Here is a 25,290-nt window from a genome sequence, read left to right on the forward strand (position 1 = left end):
CGGGCGCTGACAAGACCTGGAGCGTTGGCGTATGGGCCCGGAGCCAGGGGACGCGTCTGCGCCTGCGCGGCACAGCACATTTCCGCTGCTTCGGTCCTTTCCGGCGCGAAAAGGCTCCCGCGCCGGAAGCGGAAATGGTTGGAGGCTCTTGGCCCCGCCCCGGCGTCCATCTTGGAGGCCCGGAGGCGGCGCCGCGCAGTACGGAGCGGAAGTGCTCGGCTGCCCCTGCCCGGACCCAGCGAAGCCCGGCGCGGCCCCCGCCCGCGTCCTGCTCCCCGCGGCCCTCGGAGACCGCGCTCGGCCCTGCAGAGCCGCGAGGTACCGGCGGGCGCCGGGGGCCGGGAGGGTCGGGGCGGCGGGGCCCCGGGTCGGGGGGCGATGGGCCCCTCTCGCCCCGCAGCGCGCCCTGGGAGGGCCGCCCCCCTGGGCGGTGCGGGGACGGCCGCTGTCCCCGGTGCCCGCGCCGGTGCCCGGGCTTGCCTGTGGGTCCGGGGGGGAGCGTCAGGCTGCGGCCGGGCCTGTCGGGGGGACGCGTTGGTACCGGGGCGCCCTCGGCGGCAGCGCCGCCCGCTCCCCAGCCGCCCGGGCCGGGGCGCCTCGGCCGGACCCCGTGTCCGCGGGACCCGCGCCCTGGAGTTTCCCGGCGGGAGCGCGCCCCGCTCGGCCCGCGGGTGTCTACCTGCCCGGCGGGCGTCAGGCGGGCCCGCGCGTGGGGAGGGCTCCCGGGGACTGGGCTCGCCCCCGCGGGGCGCGGGGTGACCCGCCGGTGCCCCGTGGTCGGGGCGCGGGGCGCCTCGGGTGGTCAGGCCCGAGGAGGGAGGGGCGCACGCGGCCGCCAGGTGAGCGCGGCGCCGCCGGGAAGGGCATTCGGCGGGCTGAGCGGCCGGGGCCGCCCGGAGGAGGGGCGGCCTCTGGAAACGGGGCCCACGGGCTGCCCGCGACCTCAGGCCCGGGGCTCGGTCCCGGCTCCGTTTTCCCTGCGATTGTGAGTAAAGCCGTGGAACCCGGCGGGTAGTTCGCCGACCGCCGGCCCCTCCGGGCCTTCCTGGGCGCTGGGCCCAGCGGGGGGGGGGCCGAGCGCTGCTCCAGGACTCGCGCTGCAGGTGGAGGAAATAGAAAGACGCCGAGAGAAGCGAGACGTTGCACAAGCTGAGAACCTGGGCCTGGGCGGAGGCCTCTGAGCAGAGGGCAGGCAGCCGGGCGGAGCAGCTGGCCCAGGACCCGTCCCCCCGGCGCGGGGAGGCGGCCCCGGCCCCGGTAACCCCGCAGCCCCGGAGGAGACGCGGGCGTTTCTCCACTAGGAAGTGACAGAGCCGCACAGCAGCAGCTGTTTGACTCCAAAGTCCACGTCCTTACTGTCGACGGCCCGTTTTCGTGGACGTTGTCGGATCATCTGAACCGGGAGGCTGTGCCCGGGAAGGTCGTCCACAACCTTTTCTAGGTGTAGGACGCACCTTCCAGGGACAGTCAGGAGGTTGCCTCCAACGTCACTTTTACCACCTCAGTTCAAGTGAAAACGTTCTAATGCTCAGCGACTTGGCTGTAAAAAAGTAACGGAGAATCTGCGAGGAACCCTGGGTGGAGGATGGTGCTGGTGCTGCTGCTGCTGGCCTGGCTTTGGCCTGAACGGGGTGGCCCTCGAGCATCCTCTGCCACGAGTTCTAATTCAGCTCCTTTGGAAGCACAGAATTGTCCCCGGGTGGGACGTAAAGCTGCTCCTTCCGAGAAGACGGGAGGACCGGGAGCCACAGTCCTGCTCTGTTCAGCACTCCTCTTGTGTACGCGTCTCCGTGGGAGCAAAGGGCATTTTCCAGTCTCCACACACTTCCTAGAACTCTGCCTGGGGCCCACGTAGCTCCAGGAAAGGGTGTCCTGGGGTCGCAGTTGCACTTTTCTGTGCAGACTTGGTGACGTGGAATAGTGGGGCTGCTCGGGTTATTTTAATATTGAAGCTGTAACTGGAAAGTGTTTCCATTTGAGACCTGGGCCACACCCCCAGCTGCTGATCTCCACTTCAGAAAGAGGATGTCCTGTGTGCTCGTGGTGGGACTGACTGGGAAGTGTGGGCTCAGGCAGAGAGGGGCAGGTTCCACCCACGGTGAGTGGGAGGGCTGGCAGGGCCCCCCCCAGACACCCTCAGCCTCAGTGTCCTGCCTGAATGTGAAGGGCTGCTGTTGGTGAGGGTCATTTTCCAGATGAGGAAACAGGCCTCATGCTCAGGGCTTTGCAAACAAACCCACCCTGGCACCAAATTGGGGAGGTGCCACCTGTAGGTTGGGGACAGTGGTGAGCTTTGTCCTGGCATCTTCACCAGCTTAGGGATGGCAAGCCCCTTGGTCCTCTGGGTCCTTGTCATTCTAGGGCTCTGGCAGTAGCCTGCTTGGTTGGAGGAGGTGCTCCTCACTTTGGGCAAGTGGCTTAAACTACTTAAGGCTGGATTCTCCCTAGTGAAGTCAGGGCAATGATGCCACTTCACCTGGTTGCCTGGGTTCTCACAGGTGAATTCCTCAGGGAATCACAGCAGCATGTTGAAATAGTCATGAGTAGGTAGGGTTACTTCCACTTACCGATGAGGAACTGGGGCACAGACAGCTGACGACCAGAGAGTCAGATGTGACATTTTCCTCTTGGAGCTGAGGGTGTGGCCCTGAGAGGACCAGGAGATGCCCACTGGCTGCTGGCGCATGGAGAGCAGCCTGGGTGTAGACGGGGCCGGGCTGGAGAAGAGGGGTGGTTCAGGACCTAGGAATGACAGGAGGAGGTGCTAGAGAGGCGAGTCTAGGGAGCAGGGGCAGGGGTGGGTGCAGTGGCCCAGGCTCTGGATCGGCCCCAAGGCTGGACTCCAGAGGCAGTGGGGCGGCTCCTGGGGACCAGTGAGAGGGTGCGATCCAGGCGATGGTAGCAGAAATGAAAGTCCACGTGGTGCTGCTTTGCATGTCACGTGCCTTACTGGCCATCCACCAAAGCGTGTCGCCTGCTGTTTCTTTTTCTAGGCAGCTCACAGGAAAGTCACCCAGAGGAAAGGGGGGCGGGGGGGGGGTGAAGTGCTGAGTACTGGAAAGCCTGCTCCTAGTATTGGTGGAACGTGGTCAGGTCCTTGCCTGCTTTTTAATTAAAAGTGGTCTGTTTTTCTCAGTTACAGAATGTCCGAAGGTGACAGCGTTGGAGATTCCGTCCACGGGAAGCCGTCTGTGGTGTACAGATTCTTCACACGACTCGGACAGGTGGGTGTCTTGTGGCTGCTCTGTGCGAACGTTTGAACAAGAAGCCGTTGACCAGACATTGCGCAGGGCACGAGTATGCCAGCATTCCCAGCACACGGGAGCCTCACGCTTACACTTTCAGGAACCGTTTCTCTCTGCAGGGGCCGTGTCTTCTAGGACGGGCCAGACAGTGAGTGGACTAGGCCTCGGGGCCACATGTGGTCTTTGCCATACATTTGTTTTCAGCCTTTAATTTTTATTTTCTCCTCACCTGAGAATATTTTTTCATGGCTTTTCAGAGAGTGAGTGGAGGAGGGGAAGGAGGGAGAGAGAGAGAAACATGGATGTGAGAGACATGCATCGACTAGTTGCCTCCCACACGCACCCTGATAGGGAAGGGGAGCAAACCTGCAGTTGAGGCCCGGGCTCTTGGCTGGAAATAGAGCCTGAGACCCTCCTTGTGTAGGCCGACACTCTAACCACTGAGCAGCTCCCATCAGGGCTGTTTTCAACCTTCAATAACGAGAAACCTGTCTCGGCTCCCAGCCCCTACTCTGACCTCGCTGCCCCCTTCTCCGGCCACCCACATCCACATCCGCTGACCCCTTGCCCGGGTGTGCACATAGTGGTTGGACCCAGCCCGTGCAGCAGCCAGCGGTGCCTCAGACTACGCTCAAACACTGCAGATTTCAGTCTTAGGGGAAGAAGTAGGACTCAGTGAGCAGTTGCAGTTAGTACTGTGTCGATTTTTAAAATTAAAACAACATTTGAAACACTTGATTATGGAAGCCAGGTGATGGGTGTGTCTGGGCTCATGTATTCTATACTTTCACGACTGGATGAAAATTTTCACAAAACTTAGTTTCAAAAGTAAAGTTGGACAGTACTCGTGCACTAATTACATGTGCACATGTACGTACGTGCGTGTGCATATAAAACTCGAGTCCCTCAGCAAACTCCGCGGCAGCTGTGGTGCCACCCATGCCTGCTCCACGCCACTGGGGTTGAGATGGCTCCTTGGGCAGGTGGGCTGACTCCTGCGTGTGGGGGCGACTCCAGTGTGCATGTCTCCTGCCTCAGCCAGCCCTCTGGGCTGATACTGGTTCTCCCCTGCTGAGCCCTCAGGCTGATGCTGGTGGACCGTCTGCTGTGAGAAATTGTTCTATATTGTTTTTTCTCAAAGCTCAGATCTGCCTTGAATTATTGCAGATAAATTTGGGGTTGGCCATGGCATTCAGTGTGCAGTGATGCACAGCCTGAAGCAGAGAGGGGAGGCATACTTGCTGGTAGCCTCGCAGGGTCTGTGTGGTGCAAGCACTCCTGTTGTTGCAGATCTATCAGTCCTGGCTGGACAAGTCGACGCCCTACACGGCTGTGCGATGGGTGGTGACGCTGGGCCTGAGCTTCATCTACATGATTCGGGTTTACCTGCTGCAGGTAGGTGTGGCCGGGGCGAGACCCACCGTCTCCTTGGTATCGAATGTGGTGTGGTTTTTCTTCCGTCTCTGGATTCGGTGGGTTTGTGGTGAAGGAAATGGTCTCTAGGTTCAGTGAAGCTCCAAACATTAAGAACAACTTCTGTGACTGTCTGTTGGAGTAGCATCGTTCACAGCTTGCCCTGAGCCTGTCTACTCTGTGGGGTTCCCAGGAACGCCTCCATGGTGGCCTGGGGCCTCAGGACGCCCGGGGCCAGAGACGGGGGACAGAATCACCTCCTGGACCAGCCACCTTATTCCCTGGGGGCTGTGAGGGACGTTGGCTCCAGGGTTTGGCCAACTGAGCCGCACCTCTGCGAGGCTGAGGAGGGTGCAGGTTGTCAGCTTCGTGTGTCTGGGCACCCAAGGTGCCAGCGAGGGCTTTTCTCCCGCTCAGGCTATGTTTCCCAGACTCCACCTCGAGGGCGCTTACTCTCTGGCAACCACCATGTCCCTCGGGAATTCTCTTGAGAGGATTCCCGTCAGCTAACGTCTCCAGGCCCACACCTTCCGGGGTTTCTTCTCTGGGCCTGGGAGATGTTTCCTCGTTTATGGAAACACCTCCTCCAGGTGGTGCCCAGGATCAAGGAGGACATACGTGGTCCACAGACGAGCACGTTGCTTCTTGGATGCTGCGACATGTCCAGAACTGTGCGACATTCTCACAGACTGAGTGTAGAGACATGTCTCAGATGTTATTTCTGGGTGTTGGTCCCTGCTAGCCCCACACAGTTCTGGGGGGCGGGGGGCTCAGTGTAGCAGGACTTGGTCTGCAGTTCATATTTAATTCACTATCATCAGTTTTAGTTTTGTGGGGTTTTTAATTGGAACTCGGTCCATCCTCTAATGGGGAGAACGAGCCGGGGACCTTGATCTAGAGAACATGGGGGGTCATGTGATTTCCAGGTCCCCCTGGCATGGCGCCCTTGGGCCGGCCTGCCTCAGGAGCTGTGCACAGTAAACAGACTCTCACGCAGGTTTACTTTTCGGACTTGGAAAGTTTCCAGGCTGTTGAAAGTGAGTCCAGGTGCTGGTAGGTGCAGCATCCTCCACAGCTCCTGAGAATGTGTGCTCCAGAGCTTTTCTTTGTTTTTTTTTTAATCTTCACCCAAGGATGTTTTTTCCCTTGCTTTTCAGAGACAGTGGAAGGGAGAGGGAGAGATGGAGACAGAGAAACATTGATGTGAGAGAGACACATCGATGGGTTGCCTCCTGCTTGTACCCCGGCCAGGGCCCAAGATTGAGCCTGCAACCGAGGTATGTGCCCTTGGCCAGAATCGAACCCGGGGCCCTTCAGTCCGTGGGCCTACGCTCTTACCACGGAGCCAAACGCGCCAGGGCTCCAGAACGTAATTGACCTCATTCTTGATTTCCGGATTTTCCGGTTCTGGGTTTCTCTGGAAGAGAGGAGGGCCCTCCTGCAGAGTGTGGTAATAGGTCCGAGGCACATCAGGGCTGTCAGCCAGTGTATACTGGGCAGTGGTGTTGCAGTTCAGATGCCTGGCTGAGCCTGAGGCCTTGAGAAACCCTCCCTCTGCCACGCTCCTGTGGGAGCTGTTGTCTTCAGGTGTTTGTACATCTAACTGGACCCCCCCGGCTGTCCACTGTAAAGACCCCAAAGCAGTTTGAGAAAACAGTCACCATGGGTGCTCACCACACCGTTGTCCCTTGTGACTCTTGCTGCAAGGAACAAGTCTGCTTCTCAGCTCGGTCCACGGGAGCCAGGGCTCTGGCTGTCAACACGGGGGCTGGGGCTCTGGCTGAACACAGGGTCCAGGGCTCTAGCTGTGAACACACTGTCCAGGGTTTGGGGCTCTGGCTGTGAACACAGGGTCCAGGGCTCTGACTTTGAACAATATGCCGGCCTGGGGCGCCTGACCTTGCTGCCTTCTCTTCCAGGGCTGGTACATTGTGACCTACGCTTTGGGGATTTACCATCTGAACCTCTTCATAGCTTTCCTCTCTCCAAAGGTGGACCCTTCCTTGATGGAAGATTCAGGTAGGGGGGGCAACCGTCCATGTGCTGTGGTTTGGGGAGGGCTGTGATTCACGTATTTCACAGGGTTGCTCCATTTTCTTAGAAATATCTGAAATCCAAACTGTGAGTCTGTTCTCTCGATGTTTAAAATGTACCTAGAACTTGAGTAATTATGATAAATTTGTAGAACGACTCATTAAACTCTCTGAACAGCCCTTCGAGGTGGGTGTTCCCTCTGTTATCCGATATGCAGATGAGGAAACTGAGGCAGGTGGGGCTGTGTAAGTTGAGGCCACGTGCAGAGTGGGTAGAACAGGGGTATGATCCTGGATGCCTCGAGGGTGCTCCTTCCTAAACCGCCAGCCTGTCCTGAAGTCCTCTCCACACGCCTCAGGTCCCCTCACGGAACCAGAGGTTTCCACAGTAGCTCACTGTGACTACAGAGGCCAAGGAGACCCTGAGCTCTGGGTTGGCTCCCTGGAGGGTGGTGCTCTGATTTTCCTGGGGCGATGTGTTCAAAAAGTTCTTGGCTCACGCTGCTCCTGGCCATACCTTGGCCGAGCTCCTGTTTGATGGGCCAGCCAGGGTGGGGATGGGGAAGCCTCGTGAACAGACGAGCCACTTGTTCGAGCACCTTTGTGGCCCCCATCGGAAAAACCTGATGCAGCTCCCTGTTGGGGGAGAGACACCTTCCGAGTGCTGGGCATTTTCTCATGGGTATTCCAGTGGTGACCAGAAGCCTGTGATTTTTCTTTTTAGAATATTTAATGAAAACATTAAAGGAAGCACAACTTTTTTGAGTGGCCACTTGGGGGGATTAGGGAATAACTAGGAGGCCGTGTCTGTAGCCTCAGCTTCTCTGTTCAACAGGAGGCACCTGTGTCGGGTGGGGGAAGTCAGAGAGAGGCTGGCTCCCAGCTCCCCATGAACAGTGCTCTGGAGCTCACACTCGGCTGGGCAGGCGGTCCACTGGTTGTGAAAGCCCTGTCTGTTTCTTTATGCTCCTTTGTGTGGTTGGACTGTTCCTGAGTTTAACTCATGTGTAGTTGAATTTCTAAGCAATCAAAATATATACAAGTTCTTAAAAAGAAGTTCTAATATAATCTTCTAAAGTAACGAGTTGATTTTTAAATTCACTAAAGGTCCCCTTTTACCTTTGGTTAAATGATACGAGCCTGTATTTCATTCAAGAGCGTTAGGGGAAGACTAAATACAGTCATGGAAGTAGAAGGTGAGACCCGTGCTCTTTCTGATGAACGCTGTGCCTTTCAGATGACGGCCCCTCGTTACCCACCAGACAGAATGAGGAGTTCCGGCCGTTCATCCGAAGGCTTCCGGAGTTTAAATTCTGGTGAGTTGATTCCTAAAGGTACTTGTCCTCTAGTGTGGTTGGTAGACTGAGAACAGGCTGTTTTAGCTCCAGTTAGCTAGCAAGTTAGACTCTTCAAAGAAGTGAGAGTTGTCTTTGTTTTGAACATTTGTTCACCCAAAACAGAACAGGTGTGCCGTGCTCGTGGGTCACGGGTCTCTTGGGGAGCCCACTGCCCAGTGGCTAGTTAACACCAAGGCTTTTTAAAACTAGCACAGAGGTTGCTTTCGGGTGGAATGCACCTGGGAGGGCAGGCTGCGTGACAGTCTCTGTCCTGCTCCACATACGCGCCCTTCTGGTGGATGCTCCTGTCTGCTCAGGTGTCTGAGGGATGCAAGGCTGGGCCATCTGGGGCAGGCGCCACTTGGGGACGGCTGCTGTTGTGGGAAGTGCTGTGCTGTGGGATGAGAGTGGGCTGGTACCCAGATTCCCTAGAGGCTGTGATGAGAGTGAGTGTGACAAGTGGCCGGGGCTGACCCTCCACTGTCCGGGGCATAGGGCTTTGTGACTTCTTCTGTCCTGTATTTGTTGGATCAAAAAACTGATGGGAACAAACTGCCACATTTTTGCTCTGTACTGTGGTCGTGTGTGTGGAACCTGGCGGCGCTCAGCAAGTCTGGGGACTGAGCACGAAATGCTAGGGAGAGGGATGCTGGCAAGATTGGGGGCCTGGGAGCCCCCCGAGGAAGCTGAACTGTGCTCTGTAGGAAGGGGGGAGCTGAGGAATTTTAGTGGGACTGTGAGCCTCGTGGACAGGCCCTGCATGGTGGGAGCCCCTGGGTGCTGCCTGGCCCTGGACCCTCCCCGAGTGGGTTGGTGTCCGCTCCCTTCACCACCGTCTTAGACGTGACTGGGAGGGATGCTGCGTTGCCCACAAAGGCACACGGAGCCGCTGCTCAGGTGTGCGCTCCCCCTCCCTCCCTCCTTCAAGGCACGCGGCCACCAAGGGCATCCTGGTGGCGATGGCCTGCACCTTCTTCGAGGCGTTCAACGTGCCCGTGTTCTGGCCCATCCTGGTCATGTACTTCATCATGCTCTTCTGCATCACAATGAAGAGGCAGATCAAGGTAACCGGGCGGCACCGCACCCTGGGAGGCGCTCGGTGCTTGCTCCGCTGCCGGCACGGGTCTGGGCCACAGCCTGGTATTGGCAAGTGAGCCCTGGGGGCACAGCTCAGGACTGGGTAGGAAAGGCCGTGGGTTGTGCTCTCCTGGGCACCGCATCCTATGGGTCAGGCAGGGTCAGGACCTGCCAGACGGTGCAGGGGTTGTGCCCACATTACCCTAAAACAGACCTGGGGCCACGCTGCTTGTCAGGGCGCCTCCCATCCTGGCCCTTCCTGCTCTCAGGACCTTTCTTGGACCCAGGCCATTCCCCACCCCCCACCCTCGGTCAGCCCCACAGGTGAAGCCTTGGACTGGAAGCTTGCTGCTGGAGTCCTGGTTTTCTTGCCCAACGTGTCTGTCTGTCTGTCCCCAGCACATGATCAAGTACCGGTACATCCCGTTCACACACGGCAAGAGGACCTACAAGGGGAAGGAAGACGCGGGCAAGACGTTTGCGAGTTAGACGGCCGCCTGGTCGCCCCTCGGAGCCTCGCCGGTTTGAGCCATTGTAACAGCGCCTTCTTTCTTCACATAAAGTAGTTGATGGCGAGGGAGTCGGATTTTCTTTTTAAAAAGGAGCTTCAATTATTTGTAACTGAGATATCAGGTTCTTGAGGAAACTGACATTTAAACAATTGCATTGATTTATTTTTCAGTGACGTCAGGTGTTTAAATGGACAGACTTAGTAAGTCCCAGGCTGGGCAGTCGAGGGGGGCTGGGGGGGCAGAGGACCTTCCCGAGGACGCCGTGGCTGGGTCGCCAGCCGGAGCCTGCTGGAGCCCTGCGCTGGAAGGAGCTCAGCGTTCGAAAGGTTTTGCAGTAACGCTGGGTCCCAGCCCGTGTCCCATCTCACCTCACAGAGGTGTCCCATTGGCCTCTATCATGACTGGAAACCCTGTTCCTAACCACGATTGCTTTGGGGCCTGGAATTATAAATATATATTATATTTTAATTGTTTGAGATTATTTTGACATATTTTTTTCATACGTAAAGAGTTGCTCTGATTGATTTGAATTTGCTTTCACGCCACAGCCCCTTCACAGATGCGCGTGCTGGGCGAGCACCCCGTTCTGTGGGTTCTCGCTCGGCTCCACTTTCTACGGGATACAACTCGGACCTGCATGCTGACTTTTTTGATGTGATAAGAACAAATACTCGTAAACCTTTTACTAAGTGACTTTTTAATTCAACTTTATTAAAGACAGTGTCCCCTTTCTCACGTAGTCTTTATCAAAAACGCGCCCCTGGGGGAACCACTGCCTAGAGCAGCAGGGCAGGCAGAATGTGGCCATGCGCCTCACTGGGGGAGATGCTGAAGTGTGAACCCATCTTTTCTCCCGGGTCAGGGTTCAGACTCGTGGCTCTGAGCAGTTTCCCACTGTCCTAGGGTTTCAGAGGTCAAATATGTTTTCTGTTTGGTTTTTCTTTTGCCAGTTTTTGCATCCCTGAAGTTTAGTTGAGCTCCTCTTGCTTTTTATTTTTAAATATATCTTTGATTTCAGAGAAGGGAAAGGGGGAGAGAGACATCAATGATGAGAGAATCATTGATTGGCTGCCTCCTGCTTGCCCCTGACTGGGGATCGAGCCCACAACCCAGGCATGTGCCCTGACCGGGAATCAAACCATGATCTCCTGAGCCACGGCTGGCCAGGTAGCTCCTCTTGTTTAAAAAAAATCCCCACCCGAGGATGTTTTTATTATTTACTTTTATTTTTTAGAGAGGAAACACTGATGTCAGAGAGAGACATGTTGGTTGCCTCCCATACTCGCCCTGACTGGGAATTGAACCCACAACCTTCAGTGTGTGCATGGGCCGATGCTCCAACCGAGCCACCCAACCAGGGCTCCCCTTGCTTTTCAGAGGCCGAGTTGAGACCTTTGTCCCTGCTGGTGTGTGTGGCTGCACGCTGGATGGTTTCTGAGTCGGCACTTGTGTTCTGCCTCAGCTGAGAGGCTCCAGCTCCAGATTCACCTTTCACACGGTTCCCTAGTAAGTGCTCAGGCCTGGCTCGGCGGGAAGTAAAGGATTTGGGGACCGGTAGCACCTGCTCTGGGCCCTTCCTCGTCTGGAGGGCTGCTGCTCAGTCTGGCCTGTGGTCACAGTGGCCTGTGACCTTCATTACCGAGAATAGCCGTCTCTGCTGCTGGACAGCTGCTCTGTCACACTCCAAGGAACGGCTGCACAGATCTCTGCCACAAGCCCGAGCTGCACACTCCCAGCAGGGACGTGACGCAGACCAGAGGTCCTGGTGAGGGCGACATCAGCCTTGTGGCATTAACGCACTAGCACTCTGTGGAATTTGCTTCTTAAGAACACCTATGGCAAAGTCCTGTTTCTGGTACAAGTTAAATTGTTTTAAAAACCTGAAAAATAAAATTTGTGGCAGGAAGTAGGCTGGACATAGAGATGACAGCTGTCCCACCCGCCCGCCTCTGAGAGGTGGTTTGTGGCCTAGCTGTGAGGAAAACAGAACTCACACAGGCTGGCTCTGCCCACCAGGTGTCCCAGGCAGGAGGAGACCCTCGGCATCTAAGGACCAGGGCAGACTTGCACTTTCTAAATGCACAACAGATGCACGTGCATTAAAGTACGTGCTAGGCACCGCAGGTGTAGGTGGAGCGCCCTGGTTTCTGCTCCTGGGAGTGGCTGTGCCTGGGCACTCAGCAGTGGGCTGTGGTGTGGGTGAGGTCTGCAGGTGGTGGGGCTGTCGGGCTAACCACACCCCCAAAAGCAGGGACATCTCTGCTCACTCAAGACTTGCCCATTTAGGCCAAACCCTTATTGTCCACCAGATGCTGGCCCATTTCCCCATCACAGAAATGGACAGTGCCCCAGCCTGTTTCTGGAATCAGTCCTCAGCTGTGTGGTTCGCGGAAGGGAGGGAACCTAGGACCTGGTTCCCACAGTTCCTCCAGAGGTGGCTGCGTTGTATGCAGGGTGAGGGTGGGGCGCCCACTGCTGGCCCTGGCTATAGCTCGCCATCACCCATCACGTCCGCAGGCTCGGGGGTAACAGCTGGGTGGAGCCCCCGCCCAAACCTGGCCCTGGAGGCCTTGGATCGGCCATCCAGCTTCTATCCTGAGCTGCTGGCACAGGATCTTACGTGACACAAATACAAAATTAGAGAATTTCATGATTTCTGTGCAAGTAAAGTTAATCTTCAGAATCGTTTCTCCTGACAGGTGGCTCTGGGATCCTCCATCCCTGGTCACCGGAAGTGCCGCAAGTAGACGAGCTTCTGGGGAAGGAACTTCTCCCTGCACAGGGGACACTCCGTCTGTGGGGGAAGGAGAGGTCACAGGCTGTGTCCCCTGCAGGACCACTGTGGGCCCTCCCCCCACTGGCATCTCCAATAACCTCTGTTCAGTGTAAAACTGGAGTTACCTGCAGGGAAGGCCTAACCCTGTAGGTTGGGAAGAGCAGGGAACAGAGACCCTGCTGAGAAGCCAGCCAGCCCATCCACATGGTGACTGGGGACAGGTGAGGGCTCTCGGCCACCACTGACAGCTGTGTTGAGATGCCTACAGGCTCTCAAGCTGGTAACGACCGATTGCCTCAGCCTCTCTGGAGGCTCTAGGATGAAGGTGCCTATCTTCTGTGCCATTTCCTTAAGCCAGGTGGTCCCACCACCTAAGGCCACCTGGGCTGACACCAGGCAGCTTCCCTCTAGCCCTGGAAGGTCGGATATTTGTCTGCCAGGCACCCACTGGGGCCCACAAAGCAGAGACGGTCCCAGGGCAGCCTGTGCACAGTAAACAAGTTGAGCTTCATGCCCCTTGTTTACCTCCTCACCTGGGTGGCCCTCCCGCTCCCTCTCAGCCCAAGAAGCTGGATTCAGGCCAAGCTTGCCAGTAGGTGTGTGGGGGCCCAGGAACTGGACTCCTCCCTCGAGTCAACATGGAGATGAGAGGCATTCTGTGCTGACCACCTGGCTCAGTATATCCCTTGCCCTGAGGCCTCAAAGGCCACGGCAGGTAGCTCTGCGTCCCAGGGCTCCCACATGAGCAGTCATGGTGGGCGCCTGTCAGGCTGGAGAGGAGGGTCCATCACGTGTCTGCAGGCCAGGGCCTCCTAGGAACGGACATCCTGCCAGGAACGGATGTTCATAGATGCTGGGGCTGCTCTAGCTTGCTTCTAGCAAAGCGTCCACACAGCAATTGTAGCACCTTGACTCCTGATTCGACCCTGTACCTGGCTTACCTGGGGGCTTTTAAAGACGCCCGCCCCCACCAACAAGAGGTTTCAGAGGCAGGCTGCTGACTGCGGCAGCCGCCTGGGCTGTCCTGCAAACCTGCCCGAAACCTGTGCTCCAGACCGCACTGCTGACCTTGGTGTCACACCACTGGGTGATGCACTCCCAGCAGAACAGGTGGCCGCAGGGTGTGGCTGTCGAGTGCCTGCGCTCCTCCAGGCACAGCGTGCACAGGGAGTTTCTGGACACCGCTCTCTCTTCCGTGTGGCTCCTGCGGGGGTGGGGAGGATTGAGCCTCAAAGTCCTTGCTGGGCGCAGGGGTGCTCAGCTCCCACAGGCTGGCTGCCCGCCCAAGCGGAGACCCTCCCCGGTCCAGCCCCCTGCACCTGCGGTGAGACAGTCCACGGTGCAGCTTCCACTCCCGCCGGGCACGCTGCCTCTGCCGGAAGCCGTAGAGCTGCAGGCCCACGGACAGCGCCAGGTGCAGCAGCGAGATGAGCCCCAGCAGCCTGTAGCTTGCACGAGCCCTCAGGTCCTCTGCAGGCAGGTTGTGGATGCGGAGCTGTCAAGGACCCCAGGGAACAGTCACATGATCAGCTGGCACAGGACTGAACAGCCTGGAGGACAGACTCCCCCAGCACTCAAGTGGCCCATCAAATGAGGCCCAACTCTGCCCCCTCGGTGCACAGGGGGGACAGTGAACGACCACGGAGCCTCTCAGCTGAAGAGGGCAAGAGCACTTTCCAGGGCCTAAGCACCAGGTGGGTGGGCACTTGGGGGACGCCGATGGACACCTCAGGGCCTCACTCCCGACAAGAGAGAAGTGCTGAGCCCGGAGGATGTGCCCGAAGCCAGAAGTGTGCAGATCACTGGCAGCAGGTGAGGATTCGGAGGTGGGGAACATCCAGGGAACCCCCATCTCAGAGAGGAAAGAAACCGGCAAAGAAGCCTGAGAAAGAGCACCCAGCAGGGCAGGAGAAGAGCAGGTGGCAGATGCTGCCCACCAGCTGTCTGTTGCAGGGACAGAAGCTCCCTTTCAGGTGACCATGCCATTGGGGTGACACTATGTGCCACCCAGCCTCCCTTGCAGCTGGCGACGGGTGCAGCTTCTGGCCACGTCCACTTCCCATCTCCCTTCCCTTGACTGGGAATGGATGCAGCCAAGTCAGCAGACCTGCTGTGCCCTGGGTGCCTGCGCAGGGAAGAGCCCATGGCAACCCGGAAGCCCCAGGAGAGGGACAAGCCCTCTCCGTGAGCCTCCGGTTTCCAGGTCCCTTTGTTACAGCAGCTCACGAACACACACCGATGGGTGAGGAGCACGTTGAGGACTGAGACTGCACCAACGGGGAGGCACAGGCACCCAGGACAATGCTGCTGAGGGAGGCAAGGAAAGGGGCGGGGCTTTCTTAAAGGGAGCATGATGCTGAGAGCAACACAGGAGAGGGAGCCTGGAGACCTTCTGGTGGGCAGGCAGGCCTGAGGGGCACTTTCTGTGTGACTGCAGACAAGGGAACTGGGATGGGAGGGTGTGAACGGTCACCCAGCAGAGGGGGCGGGCGCAGACCAGCAAAGACTAGTGGGATGCTGTCAGCAATGGGGCTCACACGGTCACTGTGGGGTCACTCTCAGGAAGATGTCCCTCCATCAAGGCAGTCTGGGAGGTGTGGCCACAGGCCTGTCTCAGAGTAAAGAGCAGGGTGCAGGGCCTGGCACCTAGGGTGGCCCACACGTGCTGGCTGTGGCAGACAGACTTGCCCTACCCTCAGGGTTTGTGGAAACTGAACTTCCTTGGGTTTTTTTTTTTAGCGAAATGTGAACCCAACGAAACCCAGCCGAGGACTTTGGCCCCGTGACTGCTAGTCCACAGAGGCCCTGAGAGCCAACTACACAGGTGAACCAGGATCAAGCAAGTCTAGGGGCACCTGCACTTACGTAGGTGACTCCTGTGAGCCTCTTGGCCAGGTGGTAGAAGGCGCCGTGTATGTAGAACCAGGCGATGTGCAGCCGCTGGAGATAGCCCAGGCCCTGCCTGAACACCAGGACAGCCCTCAGCAGCACCTTCCTTTGCTGTTCTGTCAGAGTGGCCACCTGCCGGTGCACCCAGCGCCTGGCTCCCGACCGGCCTCGCACGCTGGGTGCCAGGCTGCCCTGTGACGGCCGGGTACCATTGCCATCGACATGCAGCTCGTGCTCCAGGTGGAGCAGGGCCTTGTCCAGCAGGTAGGGCAGGACGGTGTGCAGTGCGACCAGCAGGCCACGGCGCAGCCTCGAGGGCACCTGGCTCCGGGATGGGTCCACCTGGATGAGCCCAACATACTCCTCCCCGAGGGTCTGGTAGCCTGGGGAGGGGGGACACCCACGTGAGAGGCTGAGGCAGATCCTTCTCTCTACTGAGCCCCTGCCTTTCTTCTAAAGGACGTTCTGCCAGGGCTTTCACTGCCCAGGCCCCACGAAGGGGCTCAGTGCCAGGGCCCCTCATGGATTCCAGGGTTCAGCCATGAAGAACAGTCTCAATGGCACCCTGGGCAAGGTCCAGGACAAAGGGCCCCAGGGACACCAAAAGGATGAGAAGACACAAAGATGACAGGTGAGTGGACGTCAGAGCTTCCAGATGCCCCTACAGGGGCTCAGGGCCTGGCCTACCCTCCAGGAGAGGGTCTGCAGGGTCCTCTCCTTCCCTGAGGCTGCATCAGGCCAGCTCCAGGGACACTGGACACCTCCCAGGAGATTCTCATTTCACTGTTAGGCCCCCTCCTGTCCTCTGGGCTTGGCGTGTGTTGTGGGTCCCTTGGTCCAAGGCCCCATGGGGGGGGGGTGCTACCTCCAAGTGTAGTGAGGCCAAAGTAGGCGACATCTGACAGCAGCTCGAGCTCCTTCCTCCACTCCAGCCACTTCTTTGCACCTGAGAGCAGAAAGGGCATCATTATTGCGGGAGGGGGGGGGGGGGGTGTGTGTGATGCGGCTAGGTCCTCCTTTGGCCAAGGCCCAGCCCAACCACCTGTCTTCGAAACTGAGACTGTCCTAAGCACACCCCTGTCCCCGGGCCTCGGGTGCAGCCCACTCTGCTCCACCTGCCCCTGCCTTGCCTGGGCCACTGCGCCTCCTGAGCACCTGCCCAGCAGTAGCCCGTCTGCCCCTCCAGGGCACCTCGGGGTAAGTGTTCCAGCGCCCAGAGGGGCCACAAGGGCGGTGTGGTGCAGTGACCGGGGGCATCCCACCCCAGCTCCCCGCCCTGCCGGCGGTGGCCTCAGGCAAGGCCCCGGGGCCCTCAGGAACCCCAGTTTCCCAGCCTGTGAGGCTGGGCAGCAGCGCTCCTTTGGAGCCATGTTCGCGGGTGAAATGAGTTAACGTTTGTAACGCACGGGCAGCAGCGCCCGGCGCTGGGCCAGCGTCAGCCGGGCGAGCGGACGGACCCCGAGTTCGGACCGTGTCCGGGGCCCGGGCTCGCGGCGGCTGCCGGGGTCCCCGCCCCGCCCGCCCCTCCAGCGGCGGGGCGCCCGCGGCTCTCGCTCCCTCGTCCAGCGCGGGCCGCCCACGGGCCAGACCTTCCCGCGCGCGGGTCCCGGCCGCAGCGCCCGCGGCTCACCCCGCCCCCGCGGCCTCACCCGCCAGGCTGTGCAGGGCGCCGCCCGCCGCGCTCCGCAGCCCGCCCCGGTAGTAGTCGTCCTTCTGGGCCGCGCGGACCACCTCCGGCGGGGTGGCGGCCGCGGGAGCCATGGCCGCGGGGACCCAGATGCCCCGCCCAGGCCGGCGGTGCCTGATGACGGCGGGGCTGGGCGTGTGGCGCGCACCTTGTGCGTCACGGCCCGCGGGGCGGGGCTGGGGCCGGGCCGGGGCGGGGCAGGAGGACGGACGGGGCCCGCGGGCTGGGATTGGGCGATGAGGGGGGCGGGGCCTGTCCATTAAGGAGGGCGGGGCCAGGGCCGGGCTGGGGCGGGAGGAAGGCGGGGCCCGAGGGCTGGGATTGGGCGATGAAGGGGAGGGGGCGGGGCCTGTCCATTAAGGAGGGCGGGGCCATGGCAGGGCTGGGGTTGGAGGACAGGCTGGGCCCGAGGGCTGGGATTGGGCGACGAGAGGGGCGGGGCCTGTCCATTAAAGAGGGCGGGGCCAGGGCCGGGCTGGGGCGGGAGGAAGGCGGAGCCCGCGGGCGGGGATTGGGCGATGAGGGGGGCGGGGCCGCTCGGGGGGGGGGGTCGGGCCCCGCCGCCCGGAGGCTCGGACCCGAGAGGGGGCGGCGGGCGGCCGCGGGTGGCCGCGCCGCGAGGGCGGCGGGGGAGGCCGGGGCTAAGGGCGGGCCTGACCCGAGGCCGCCGGCGCGGTGGGGCTGCTGGGTCGCGAGGCCGATCTGGCCGCCGGGTGCGAGCGGAGCGCGGGTGAGCGTCGGGGAGGCGGGGGCGTCGGGCCGGGGGCGCGCTGACCCTCCGGGGGCGCGGAAGCCTCGCCCGCCCGCCCGCCCGCCCCGGGGTCGGCCGGAGCCCAGCGGGCTGGGGCGGCTCCCCTGCGGCCAGGCTCCCCTCGCTGCCTCGCCCTCGGCGCGGCTCCGCACCCCCCTTACGTCCAGATCTTCGGGGTCCTCGCCGGGACCCTCCGCGGGCTGCAGCGCCCCCGCCCCGGGTCCGCCGAGGCTGCTCTGGGGACTGAACCGGGGCTGGGAGGGGCGCCGGCGCGAGGCCCCGAGGCCGGGGCAGGTCCCCCTGAATTTTGGGAGCCACCCCCTGCTGCGCACCCCGCTTCCTGGGCGCAGAGGCTGCCGGCTGCTTTGGCTGGCGGCCTGGGGCAGACCCTTGTTTGGGGGGCTGCAGGGGAAAGGTGCCCGCACGGAGACGCCGGCCTCCCAAGTTTCTGGCCGCCTCTCCTCTAACGGCCCGAAACCCTCGGCTCCTCCCCGGCGCCCAGCCTGGGGGTCTGCTCAGGGGTGGCCGGGCCTCGGCACCGGCTCTGCTCCCTTCCCGCGCCCTGCCTGCCTGGGCCGAGCCCGGGGTCACAGCGCCGAGCCCTGGGCTCCGCGGGCGGCCCGGCGGCCCAGCCGGGCGCAGGTCCCCTCGGTGGCCTCACAGGGCCCGGAGCTGCTTGTCCGGGCGCCCCTGGGGCCCGCAGGGCTTGGAGTCGGAGCCCGGGGGGGCCAGCAGGTGTCGCCCTCGGCTCGCCCGCCCCCGAGTCAGCAGGTGGACTCCTCGGGGGTCAGGGAGTGGGTTAGGCCTGGAAGCCTGAACTCGGGTCAGAACCAAAGACAGGGCGGAGTGACCGCTCCCGGGCCTCAGTGTGAAGGTGGGGACACGCTGAGGGCTGTGACCGATGGTGGGGTTCAGAGACCAGGCAGGGTGGGGGTGCGGACAGGCGGCCCTTGCCCGTCAGCCAGCCGAGCGCCCTGTGACCACAGCCCGCAGCCCCTGGGCGGCGCTCGGCGGATTCCGGGCTGGGCTGGGGCGGGGGTGGATCCTGCCAGAGGGAGTGCGCCCGTCGCCCCTGCCCCGCCCAGGGCTAAGGAAATGAAAACCTTCCTCCAGCCTTCTAAGTTCTAGCTGGGCCAATACTCGGATGAACAGACAGACGGACAGGAGAAAATAAAAATGCTAATACTTGGGCCTGGGGAACTCAGAGAAGCACGAAAATCCCAAAGACCCTGAGGCAACATTGGACGCGACATTTCTGGACAAAAGAGAAGGGGGGGCCTTAGACTTCAGAACGGGGAGTGGGTGACTCACAGGTAACCAGGGAGGGGGGGCCGTGCACAGCAGGGAGTTTCTCGCCCGGGGACGCGGGGGGGACGCGGGGGGGACGCGGGCGTCTGGCTAAGGCACCTGGAGGCGTCCGGACTGACGCTGGGGTGAAAGCGCCTAAGGCCGCGATTTCAGACTCTTTCATCTCATGACACAATAAGCTAATTACTAAAATTCTGCGGCACGCCAAAAGTATAATTTTTGCTGATCTGACAAGTAATAGTTATTGCGATTGATTTATCAAAAAAAAAAAAAAAAGAAAAAAAAAGTAATTACCTGCCCTTTTTGCTCCAAAAGTGACTTTTTAAAAAATCAGGTGTCTAGCCCGGCCGGCGTGGCTCAGCGGTTGAGCGTCGACCCATGAACCTGGAGGTCAGGGTTCGATTCTGGGTCAGGGCACAGGCCCGGGTTATGGGCTCCATCCCCAGTCGGGGGCGTGCGGGAGGCAGCCGATCGATGGCTCTCATCACGGATGTTTCTCTCTCCCTCTCCCTTCCTCTCTCTGAAATGAAAAAAATCATATTTTTTAAAAATCAGGTGCCTATGCTGGTATCTAAGGGTTTCTGGTACCAAGAATGGACCAGTAAGATGCCGCCTATTACATGACCTATATGCTTATGGTTCAAGACGGGGCATTCGCACCGGACGGCTGCTGTCGTTTTTTCACTTGACCATCTAAGGGGAGAGAGGTCGGTTATTAATGTTGCCCCCGACTCGAGCCGGGTGTCCGGGGTGTTAGAAGTTCCTGCGGACAGCGGGTGCCAGGGCACCCTGCTTGACAATCACTGCCTTAGGTGATTAAGCCCTGACTCCCCTCCTGGGGCAGGTTTCTCAGTCTCTTCGGCAGGAAAGGGGGAGGGGCAAAGGTTCTTCCTGAGTCTTTTGTTTCTTAATAAACAGTTTAAAGTCAATATCCTGAAGGGCAGCTTCTGGGTGGCCAAACTGATTCCCTTCACCCGAAAGGCACGCGGGGCCTGCTCTGGCTCCTCGCAGGATGCGGGCGGGAAGGCGCCGCGTGGGCTTCAGGCAGAGGCGGCTGAGGGGCCCCCTGCCCCCACCATGGCTGTTCCCCCTCCCTTGCAGCAGCAGCCTGGGCAGGACCGGGGAGGGCACAGGCAGGACCTCAGGGTACAGTGAACTGCTCGCTGGGACGAACCCGGAGAACAGGTTTCTCCACCCAGCACGGCGACTGGGAGGCCCTGTGGCCTCCGGCTGGTGGCGGCTGAGCCCTGGAGGTACCGGGGTGGTTGCAGTGGGTGTGGGAGGTGATCGACATCAGCACACAAACGTGCTGGTCGCGGGACCCCGTTCTGCTCTGTCAGGCCGGTCGCGGGGACCCCAGCACTTTCGTCAGGAGGGTCACATCCCGCGGCGATGACCAGGCCGCTCGTGCCAGCTCGAGAGCTCGCTGTGAGGCTGTTAACGGAAGGAAGCGCGCCTCGTCTCCCCAGGTTGCTGCTGGGGTGAGGTTCTTGGGGTACCGTCGGCATAAGCATTTCCGGAGGCCCCCCTGGGAGGAGGAGCTTTATTCCCGTGGAATTACGCCCCCGGCTTTTCAAAGTTCCATTTCCCTTAGTCCAGTCACAGAAGAAGTGCCGCCGGGGCCTCCATAGAGCTGAAATCAGAGCCAGAGTCCAGTTTCCTGTCCATGCAGGAGCCCCATCCAGTTCAGCTTCAGGCCAGCGGCAGTCCATTAGTCCACTGCTGAGGGGTCCGCATGGCCGTGGGCCATACAGTGAATGCAAGAGAACCACGAGCGCGCCCCAAGCCACAAGAGCCCCAAGAATCTGGGAAGTACAGGAGAGCCAGCGAGCTCCTTTGATGGGGGGTTACGTCTGCCAAGCCTCCACGCCCCTGCAGCCGCCTCGCCCATTCTGGCCAGCCATCTGTCCCCAGGTGTGACTGGCAGGCAGGCGCCTTCCCTGTGTCACCCCAGCTTTACTGGGCATGCATCCGTCTTCCTTTGTCGGGTCCCTGCCTCAGTGTTTTGCAGGGAACGTGCCTGTAATGTCTGGCCTCTCCTTCCCGCCATTCATGACTAGTTAATTACAACAGTACCAGGATCACCGGCGATCTGGAAGCCGGTTGCTAAACACAGCCACAATTAAAGTCAAATTAAACCAATTAAATCATGTGAAACAGACAAATTATCTTAAAAACAAAGGTAATAAACACTGAAAACTCCCCGCTTCCTAATTATTGACAGCGTGCTGCTCTCTTGCCCAGGTGTGGCTGCATCTGTCCTGGGCGCCTGTGGAAACCACAGAGGCTGGTGTTTGGTCCTCGTGTCCCCCCCAACTCCAAGCTCAGGATCTGGGGGGTCAGAGCTTGGTCGGCTGCAGCTGCGGGAGAGTTCACACCATGGAAACGGGTCACCCCCCCCCACCCCTCAGGGCTTCTCCCCAGGGGGCTGGTTGCTGAGTCCTGACCAGCACGCCCCTGGCTGTGATCTTTGCTATTTACCGCATTAGAAATGAAAACCGGTCATTTAAAAATATTTGTTGTCGCAGACGTATTAAAAATAACAACAATAAATTGTTCCGTGTTAATATAAATAGCTTTTTGTTAGGATTTTTTCCCCATTGCCTTTTTAGAGAGAGTGGGAGGGAAGGAGGGAGGGGGAGAGAGAGACATGGATTGGTTGCCTCCCACATGCACCCCCACCAGGGATCAAACCCGCAACCCAGGCCCCTGCCCTCAACTGGGCATTGAACCCACAACCCTTCAGCCACTGAGCCACAGCAGCCAGGGCTAAATAACAGTTTATAAAAAGTATCTTTATTCCTCAAAACAAAGTTTCAGTGAGAAGAGGGACATGGTTTTACATTGTTGCAAATCTCTACGGTTGGCTCTTCTGCGATCCTCTGTCCCAGGTGCCCCTGGGGGGGAAACAGGAGGAGAAAGCTGGCTTTTTAGATAGTGGGGGTTTTTTCCTTGGATGCTGCACCCAAGCCAAACAAACGAGGCTTCAGACAGGCAGTCACGGTATGAGAGCTGGAGCCCGTCAGCGACGCCTGGGATTTCGTTACATCCAAACGGCTCTTTTCTGCTTTCAGAGGATCCTCCGTGTGATTTTGAAATGTCATGCTTGGGTCGCCTGGAAGGTATCCGTTTGCTGAGTTAGGCAGAATTTCCAAATGTCAACACATTTCGTTATATCACATACATGCCCTGTGCTCTTACAAGAAAAACCCTTTGCATAAATCATGCTCTGATCTCCGCGTGCTCTGCGGCCAGTTCAGCGTCCTCAGGAAAATGCTTTTTCTTGGTTTAATCCTGAGCGCAATGGGGAGCCCGGCGCCCTCGGAGCCGCCACCTGGCCTGTGCTGCGGGGTCGCCCGCCGTGGTGTGGGTCTCAGCTCAGGGAAGAGGGGCGTGACTAGGAAACGGGTTACACCTCCTGGGCCCGGAAACTGTCTGGGGACCCCTGGGGTTCCGCGGGCCACCCTTTGGGAAGCGGTGCCTCAGGCTGGTCTCTGCTTTCTTCGCTCTTCGAGATCCTAATATCATGTGCTATTCACAGGGTGTCCCCCACCCCAGGGGCCTCCAGCACGTCCCCCGACGGGGCTGCCCTGGACACGGGCCTCCCCTCCAGAGCACAGCAGCTGCACACACCTGCCCTGGCGAAGGGACCCCACTCTTATCCGCGACTTATCCCTACACAAGGGCTCTGCCCTGGGCCGCCAGCCTCCGGGCCCAGACGTGCACCACGTCACCCAGACACTCCATCTGCCCTCGAGGAGCCCACCTGGCCCCGCACTCCCACCAGGGCCCAGGGGCAGAGCGGCCGAGCTCTCCGCTGCGTCCACAGCTGGCCCACAGCGAGGCCTCGACCAGCTCGTGTGGTGGCCCCGTGGCCAGGCTTCATTCTTAGACTTCTCACCTGCTAGGTCTGGGGTGGGGGAGGCAGGGGGGCCAGGCAGCTGGTGGCTCCCAGGAGAGGGTTCAGCTTCGCTGACCTGCCGGCTACGGGGGTGCCCTGACCTGCCTCCCCGTCTCGGGGACTCCTCCACCTTGGACCTCACTCCCAGCCTGGAGACCGAGCTCGGGGGAGGCGTTGGGCAGTGTGGGGGCACCCGGAGAGGAGGTTCCTCAGGCAGCCCTGGGGCGGCTGGGAGACGCTGGGCAGTGGGTCCAGGAAGTGTCTGGAGGAGTTTTGGGGACAGTCGGCCCTGTCCCAGCACAGCCACACTAGATGGGTTCAGGGGGGTCTTGCTCTCTCTGGGCCTGTTTCTCCCTCCAGAGAGTAGGATCTCCACGGTCTGGGTGGCTGGCGGGGGGCTGGGAGGGAGAGAACACCCCACCCCGACACTCCAGAGGCTGGGGCCCCGGGTCTCCCAGAGCCAGGGATGCCAGTGGTGGGCGTGGTGGCTCCTCTTCCTGGGCGACGGCACAGGAGGTGGGGGCTGGAGGGCAGGACGTCCGGGAGCAGGCTGGGGCCTGCAGGGGATGCCCCTCCGACACTCCCACGGGGGCAGCCGCTCTGTGGGGCACACGGAAGTCCTCCATCCAGGGTAGGGAGAGGGTCTCAGGGGTACAGTGCCCCCCCCCCCGGGCAAGGGTGGGCGGGGAAGGGTGGACTGGCGGGGCTTCCAGGGCAGAGGGCTGGCCGCTCTCTGGAAATGGATCTGCAGGTCTGGGCATCACAGGCTGGGCTCCTGGCTCTGGGCCCGGCCACCCTCTGGCCTCTCTGGGCCCTTCATCATGATTAAACAGGACTGGCTGCTGGGGGCAGGGGGCTGGTGGACCTCTCTGCCCTGCCCTCCTGCCTGGCCCAGCCTGGCGCTGAATGATCCACTTGTAAGTGTAAGTGGGCACCTGTGGGCAGTGGCCAGTTCCCGTTGGCATCTGGGCCGGGATCTGAGCAGAGGCCTGAGACGGGAGGTGCCCCCTCCTTAATCTGGGGGCCTGGGTTCCTGGGGTCAACCTGTGAGAGAAGGGGCAGGCCTAGCTGGGGACAGCCCTGCAGCATGGTCAGCTATGGCCTCTGCAACCCGCAGGCCCCTCCCCACCTGGCCACGACCCTGCTCCAGCCCCCTGCCCCCCATCGGCTCCTGCTGGCCCCAGAACCTGTGAGAGGCGTCATGAGGGGCCCGGCGGTGGGGACAGGCGGAGAGGGGCTCAGGGAAGCCTGTGGCGCGGGGCAGCCAGGCCCACGCCAACCGCTGACCTCATGGTCTCAGCGGCCTCGCCTGGGCTTGCGGCTGGTGCTCTTGCCTAATTCGGTTCAACTGTGCCAGCCCAGCCGGAGCCCCACGCCCGGCCCGCGCGCAGCAGGCGTGTCCCGACAGGGCGCCGGCTCCCACTGCACCAGGAAGCGGCGGCACTGCCCGGGAGCCCGCAGCGGAGCCAGCACTGGCCTTGGGGGAGCCGGGCTGAGAGACCCCGCGCCTGTGGGTGAGCCTGGGCCGGCAGTCAGGGCTTCCCGGAGAGGGGAGCAGCCTGAGGAGGCTGTGGGAGGGCGGGAGAGGCCTCTCCGGGAGCACAAGCCGAGTCCCAGGTGCCCCGGCCTGTGGGCTGCCTGGCATCCACTACCTTTCCCTTCTGAGGCCCAGGACCCCGGAGGACTCTGGTGGCCAAGTCCAGGTCTGCTGCTGGACCAGGAGGGGGTGGGCCAGGGCAGGGAGGGCAGACTGCAGGGGGGCCTCTTTCTTGGGCATTGGAGGGAGTCCAAGAGGCCTGGGCTTGAGGGGGGACGCGAGGTAGGGCTGCTCTGAGGAGTCCCTGGGAGAGCCTGGGCCTTCCCTCCCTCTGCCCTGTCCCTCCGTGGGCTCAGCTTGGCCTGGGTGTCCCCCTGTCCATCCAAAGACCAGGTCCCGGAGCTGGGCCTGGGCATGAGAGGGGGCCAAGGCCTCCACGCTCCGCAGTCTCTCTGTGGCCTCAGGGAGGATGCTCGGAGGGGGAGCGGGTGGCCTGGGAGAGGCCCCTGGAAGCGGCTCCCGGGGCAGCAGGAGGAGTTGGGCGGATGGAGAGAAGAAGGGAGGGTCCAGGCAGGAGAGGAACCTGAGCAAAGGCCGGGGAGGGGCTGACCCCTGGGGGAGAACATGAGGAGGCCGGGGGCGGGGGGGGGCCTGGGTGGTGAGAGTTGGGGACTTGGAGCCTGGCTCAGACTGAGTGGTGGCTACAAGTGCTGAGCCCCGGGCCTGGGAGTGACCGTGCAGGGGGGACCTGAGGGCTGGAGAAGGCTGAGGGGCCCCCGCCGGGCCGTGGCTCCTTCTGTGGCCCGGGACCGGCAGGTACCTCA

At 60.6% G+C, this 25,290-nt stretch overlaps 2 protein-coding genes across 2 annotated transcripts; one reads left to right on the forward strand and one right to left on the reverse strand.

Moving 5' to 3' along the window:
- Positions 1-174: 174 nt before the first annotated feature.
- RER1 (retention in endoplasmic reticulum sorting receptor 1) lies at positions 175-10,348 on the forward strand. Its single transcript, XM_081144514.1, has 7 exons — positions 175-318; positions 3,137-3,224; positions 4,536-4,640; positions 6,578-6,677; positions 7,929-8,007; positions 8,957-9,092; positions 9,505-10,348. The coding sequence occupies exons 2-7, from the start codon at positions 3,144-3,146 to the stop codon at positions 9,592-9,594; spliced, it is 591 nt and encodes a 196-aa protein (XP_081000640.1). The 5' UTR covers positions 175-318; positions 3,137-3,143; the 3' UTR covers positions 9,595-10,348.
- Positions 10,302-17,079, reverse strand: PEX10 (peroxisomal biogenesis factor 10). Its single transcript, XM_081144513.1, has 6 exons — positions 16,932-17,079; positions 16,148-16,228; positions 15,259-15,665; positions 13,713-13,888; positions 13,462-13,597; positions 10,302-12,411 (listed from the first exon to the last, which is right to left on the reverse strand). The coding sequence occupies exons 1-6, from the start codon at positions 17,041-17,043 to the stop codon at positions 12,343-12,345; spliced, it is 981 nt and encodes a 326-aa protein (XP_081000639.1). The 5' UTR covers positions 17,044-17,079; the 3' UTR covers positions 10,302-12,342.
- Between the last annotated feature and the right edge of the window lie 8,211 nt (positions 17,080-25,290).

The sequence above is a fragment of the Miniopterus schreibersii genome (genome assembly GCF_964146895.1).
Source record: "Miniopterus schreibersii genome assembly, chromosome: 8".
Taxonomy (NCBI): Eukaryota; Metazoa; Chordata; class Mammalia; order Chiroptera; family Miniopteridae; genus Miniopterus; species Miniopterus schreibersii.